Raw genomic sequence first — 5,580 nt, 5'->3', positions numbered from 1 at the left:
ACACCATACCAAATAGAAACAAAGCACTGGTCCAAACATACCCAACATAAACTTCTTTGGCACCCAACCCTCTGAGCACCCAAATAGCCTATGTTCTACCACCAAAGCAACTCCACACAGTCTTGCTCCCAATCCGGCAAGCCATCTCCACGGTGCCGTCGCTTGCTGGAAACTCGATCAATCTTGTCTGCTCAACACCATGATAGTTAAATCATGCTTCCAACAACCACCATTGTCTGCATCCAAATCTGAATCAAGCCTCCAGTAGCCAATCCCATAATCACCATCAAAAGGGTTGTTGACCTGATGCAAGGCAAATCTAAGAGCCTCACATCAGAAAACACCAGCCTAAAACGGCCTTGCTACTCTGATCGAACCCAGCTAGTAGCAGTCGAAAATCTCCTTCAGCCTCCCACGTTTAGGTCGTCGCCTATCCACATCGATGAAGGAACCGATATATGATAATCACCCCTGCAAAAAGGAGATGGAAATGCCTCCCATCAAATGCCGATTGGACTGGCAACAAAAGAGCTTCAAAGCACATAGACGCCAGCCATTGTTGCTCCAAGAGACTCCAAGGAGAATGAGAGATGGCAACAAGCGTCCTGGATAGACAAAGACGATGTTGAAATAGCCCCCCATTGAGAATGGAGGAAGGTGCAGAGACGCCAGGCCCAAGGGCTGCACTCACAAAGCACTAAAAGAGCTCTGCTAGGTTTCATCTTTATTTACTGATGTATCATAAAATTACCTTAAAAGCAAGTCAAAATTATGTAGAATTAAAAATGTTAGTGGTGAAAGTAAAATCATTTCTCTTCGGTTTGGTGTTGAACTACATTCTTTTGAAATAGCATGCGGAGTCCAGCATAACAAGATGGGAGAGAATAATAGTCGATTTGAAGGGTTTCTTGTATTTTCACTTGTCAAACTAGATTCTTCTTAAGAGAAAGTTCAAGGCGGCGCTAGGGTTCCTGGTGTTTCGCATCTACAGCGAATCTGCTTCGCATCCAACCTTGTACTATGTTGCAAGGCAATGTTTTAGTATGGAATTGCAGGGGTGTTGTGTGCAACGAAACCCAACGAGCCCTTATTGATCTGGTTCAATTAAAGAAGCCAAATCTGATCTTTTTGGCGGAGACCCTTGCTCAGCCATCTCATATTGCCTCTCTTGCGAACAGGCTTGGTTTTGCAGGACATATATGCTACCCTCATGAGGATGGATCCCAGGGATTGGCGCTGCTTTGGAGTAGTGAAATTCATGTTGATCTCAGAACGAAATCCCCTCATCATATTGATGTTGAGATTAGTGATCCGGGTAAACAGGAGAAGTATCGCTTCACAGGATTGTATGGCTTTGCAGCCAGAGGTGAACGTAGCAGAACTTGGGACTTAATTCGTGCCCTAGCTGCAGAAGTTTGTCATCTGCCTTGGCTCATGGTAGGTGACTTCAACTAGGTTATGTGTCTAGCAGACAAATCCGGAGGTCCCCCTCGTGCTGCTGCTCCTATGGCGGCATTCCGGCAAACGATGATTGACTGCGGCTTCATCGACATGGGTTTCTTGGGTAGTAGGTATACTTGGTCCAACAAGTTTACCAAGGAAAGGCTGGATAGAAGCTTTCAGTCAGTTTCCTTTCGAACCATGTTCCCTAATAGCAAAACGGTGGTGTTGCCACCCAATGAATCAGACCATTGTCCCATTGTAGTGGAACTGAGAACTGACAGAAATAGGTTTAGAACACCTTGGCGCAGATTCAGATTTGAGGAGATATGGCACGGACATGAACAATGTTCTGACATTATTCGAAAGAATTGGGCAAACCCTACGGTAGGCAACATGCTACAGCAGGTTGGTCGAAAGATTTTGGACACTGGAAAACAACTTATGCAGTGGCACACCACTGAGTTTGCGAGGCAGAAAGTGGAATTGAGGGAGATTCGGGAGAAATTGGCGGATATAATGAGGCAACCTTTTGCTCCAGAACAGTATGAGGAGCAACGTCTACTTCATGTAAGACACAGTCAATTGCTTTTACAGCAAGAAAAATATTGGAAACAACGATCTAGGGCGGTCTGGCTAAAGGAGGGTGACAGAAACTCGGCTTTCTTTCATCGAAAGGCCACTAACAGGAGGTGTAAAAATTGCATCAGAGGGCTTGTGAATGATGTGGGTATTTGGCAAAGTGATCCTACTGTTGTTCAAGGCATGTTGGTTGATTATTATAAAACTATTTTTTCAACTGAGGGAACGGATGATAGTGCACTCTCCATTATTTTTCATGCCACCCCAATGAAAGTGTTACCTCATATGAATGATGATTTACTGCAGCCCTATACAGATGATGAAATTAAGCGTGCATTATTTCAAATGCATCCTTCTAAAAGCCCGGGGCCTGATGGTATGTCTCCTTTCTTCTATCAAAAATATTGGCATATTGTTGGTTTTGATGTTTGTGTTGCAATTCGAAATTTTTTGGAAAAAGGAGATATTTGGGTAGCTTCCAACTTCACTCATCTTTGCCTTATTTCGAAAGTCAAGAAGCCCACTGTTGCCTCTCATTTTAGACCTATCGCACTCTGTAATGTTCTGTACAGAATAAGTTCCAAGGTCATTGCCAACAGGTTAAAGAAGTGGTTACCTGAGATTATTTCTCCCCTACAAAGTGCGTATGTCCCAGGATGACTGATATCAGACAACACTTTGGTTGCAACTGAGGCTGCACACTTTATGTATAAACTGCGGACTCAAAATGAAGGCTTCTTCTCTCTCAAGTTAGACATCTCAAAAGCATATGACCGGCTAGAGTGGACCTTCTTGCGAACTATGTTAACCAAGTTGGGTTTTGATGTGAGGTGGATCAATATAATTATGAAATGTGTGGAGTCTGTTACCTATGCCATCCTGGTTAATGGTGAACAAACTGAGATAATTACTCCGACTCGGGGGATAAGGCAGGGTGATCCACTCTCTCCATACCTATTCATCTTATGTGCTGAAGGGTTTCAGCTCTTCTTTCTCAAGCAGTTGATGCAGGTGCTATTCAAGGTTTGAAGATGTGTCCTGAAGCCCCTACACTACATCATTTGTTCTTTGTGGATGATAGTTTTCTTTTTGGAGCTGCAACGATTCACGAATGTCAGACTATTCGTGAAATTCTCAATATCTATGAAAAAGCTTCGGGACAGAAGATTAATTTTCAGAAAAGTAGTGTGGTTTTTAACAGAAATGTGCCTATTGCTATGCAAATTAGCATGGCAAATATTCTTGCAGTACAGAGAGTAGAAGAGCATGATAGATACCTGGGTTTACCGCTGCGTGTAGGCAAATCCAAGACCGAAAAGTTTCAGTACATCAAAGAGAAGTTGACGAAGAAGCTGGTTAATTGGAAGTCAAAGATCCTAAGCAGTGCAGGTAAGGAAATACTTATTAAAGCTGTGGCTCAAACTATGCCACAATATGCCATGAATTGTTACTTGTTACCTAAAGGTCTATGTGATGACATTCACCAACTTTGTGCCTCTTTCTTCTGGGGTGATACTGATGACAAGAAAAAGATTCATTGGAGGAGTTGGGACAGATTATGCCTAACAAAAAAAGAGGGAGGAATGGGCTTCAAAAGTTTATATGCTTACAATCTTGCCATGCTAGCAAAACAAGGCTGGAGGATTATTTCAAATCCTCAATCTCTCATTGCGAGATTGTATAAGGCAAAATATTTTCCAAATTGTTCCTTCTGGAATGTAGAATTAGGAGATGCCCCTTCTTTCTCTTGGAGGAGTATTCTTGCAGGGAGACCGGTGCTCAAAGCAGGGGTTAAATGGAGAGTGGGGGATGGCGTGAGCATAAATGTGTGGCATGATGATTGGATCCCTAACTGTCCACAGTACCAAATTCAAAGACCTACAAATTGCCAGGTTGAAAAAGTTGCTGATTTAATTGACTCCAATGAGCGTTCTTGGATCATTGCCTCGGTGAGTACTCTTTTTCCCCCTGAGTTGGTTGAACACATTTTATCTATTCCTCTAGCTCGACGCCCTGTTAGGGACAGATTGTATTGGAGACCAGAACGTAGGGGTCTTTTTACTGTTAAGACAGCCTACTAGGTGGCCAGGGAGCATGTACTAGGTGATGTGCTGGCTACTACATCAAATGGGGATTCGTGTAATGAACTTTGGAGAAGACTTTGGAAAGCCAAGGTGCCTGGGAAAGTCCAAATATGTGTTTGGAGGGCATGTAACAACTTGTGACCTACAAGAGACCGGCTTCTTACAAAGGGCTATGAGGGAGACTCAAGATGCTTGTTGTGTAGGCATCCATTAGAAGACACTGCGCATCTCTTTTGTAAGTGTCCGGTTGCTGTTGAATTCTTCTCTACTCCTCCTTTTCATCTTCAGAATTCCTTTCTACCTAATGTAGTTTTTAAGGAATGGATGTTAGAAAGAGCTTTACACTTGCAAGCTGAGGTGTTTGAGAGGCTTCTGATAGGTATTTGGTCGATCTGGAAGAACAGAAATAGTATGTTATGGGACAATACCTCAAGACCAGCTGCTGATCTTTTCCTAAGTGCCATGACTTGGCTAGATGAGTTTTAAAAAGCTCAAGCATCTTCCGAGATTAACCGGTCACAGGGGATAGAACGATGGCAACCTGCACAGGGTTCTTTAGTTAAGATAAATGTGGATGGTGCTTTTCTGCCATCACTTAATCATGGAGGACTTGGGGGCATAGTTCGGGACTCTAATGGTCAGTTTATGGCGGCTTTAGCTCACTCTGTGCCACATATTTCTTCAGCCAAGCAAGCAGAATTGCTAGCTATAAGAGTAGGCCTAGATCTTCTTAAACAATTGCATCTGGATAGGGCTATAGTTGAGACGGATTGTCTTGCTGCAATCCAAGATATTGCATACAAGGATGCTGCACTCACCGAGTTTGGCAGCATTATAGATGATATTCTAATGCTATTACATAGCATGCCGGAGGTGCAAATCAAGTATGCTCCTCGGAGTTGTAACAAAGTGGCTCATCGTCTTGCTAGTATTGGTTTTGAATCACATCAGAATGAGACTTGGCTCACTCATTCTCCTAGTTGCATTGCTGATGTACTACTCTATGATTGTAACCTTTTAAATCATTAATAAAGTACCTTGCAGTTTCTTGTCAAAAAATCATTTCTCTTCGTTACAATGTTCAACGCTATTACATTACTTTTGGTCATCATAAAACTTGTGAGAATCCTTCCTCTTACAAAAAGGAAAAAAAAAAAAAATTTCATTCAAACACTAATTAGTCTATTACACACCCAACAACTTTTACCTCATATACCCTACTTATTTTAGTTCTAATCAAGTAACAGAGAAATTACCCCTAATCTTTTTTTTTCCGATTAAGGTAAAAAGAAAAAGAAAAACGCAAATGTATGACACATGGCAATCTGCATGCTTGAGTGGGCCCAAGCAACACCCTCTCGTCTGAAATCCCTCACACTCTTCATTTTACAAGCCACACTCTATATTTCATTTTTTAGTATCTTAACATTATATTTTTTAAATCTTTACTATTTTAGTATCTTAACATTATATT

At 42.0% G+C, this 5,580-nt stretch overlaps 1 protein-coding gene across 1 annotated transcript; it reads left to right on the top strand.

The window, feature by feature from the left end:
- Positions 1-1,020: 1,020 nt before the first annotated feature.
- On the top strand, positions 1,021-5,135 carry LOC133744272 (uncharacterized). The gene is made up of 5 exons (XM_062172408.1): positions 1,021-1,366; positions 1,472-2,621; positions 2,999-3,971; positions 4,395-4,485; positions 4,597-5,135. Exons 1-5 carry the CDS (start codon positions 1,021-1,023, stop codon positions 5,133-5,135), a joined length of 3,099 nt encoding a protein of 1,032 aa, XP_062028392.1.
- Positions 5,136-5,580: the final 445 nt, after the last annotated feature.

This window comes from Rosa rugosa, chromosome 4, assembly GCF_958449725.1.
Source record: "Rosa rugosa chromosome 4, drRosRugo1.1, whole genome shotgun sequence".
Lineage (NCBI taxonomy): Eukaryota > Viridiplantae > Streptophyta > Magnoliopsida > Rosales > Rosaceae > Rosa > Rosa rugosa.
The sequence above is the reverse complement of the archived record's forward strand: the minus strand, read 5'-3'. Positions and strand labels throughout refer to the sequence as shown.

Coding starts and splice junctions, on each gene's coding strand:
- LOC133744272 (XM_062172408.1), top strand. CDS start 1,021: ATGTTGCAAGGCAATGTTTTAGTATGGAATTGCAGGGGTGTTGTGTGC. Junction 2,622..2,998: donor TCCAAGGTCATTGCCAACAG/GTTAAAGAAGTG, acceptor TATGTGCTGAAG/GGTTTCAGCTCTTCTTTCTC. Junction 3,972..4,394: donor GTTCTTGGATCATTGCCTCG/GTGAGTACTCTT, acceptor TTTCATCTTCAG/AATTCCTTTCTACCTAATGT.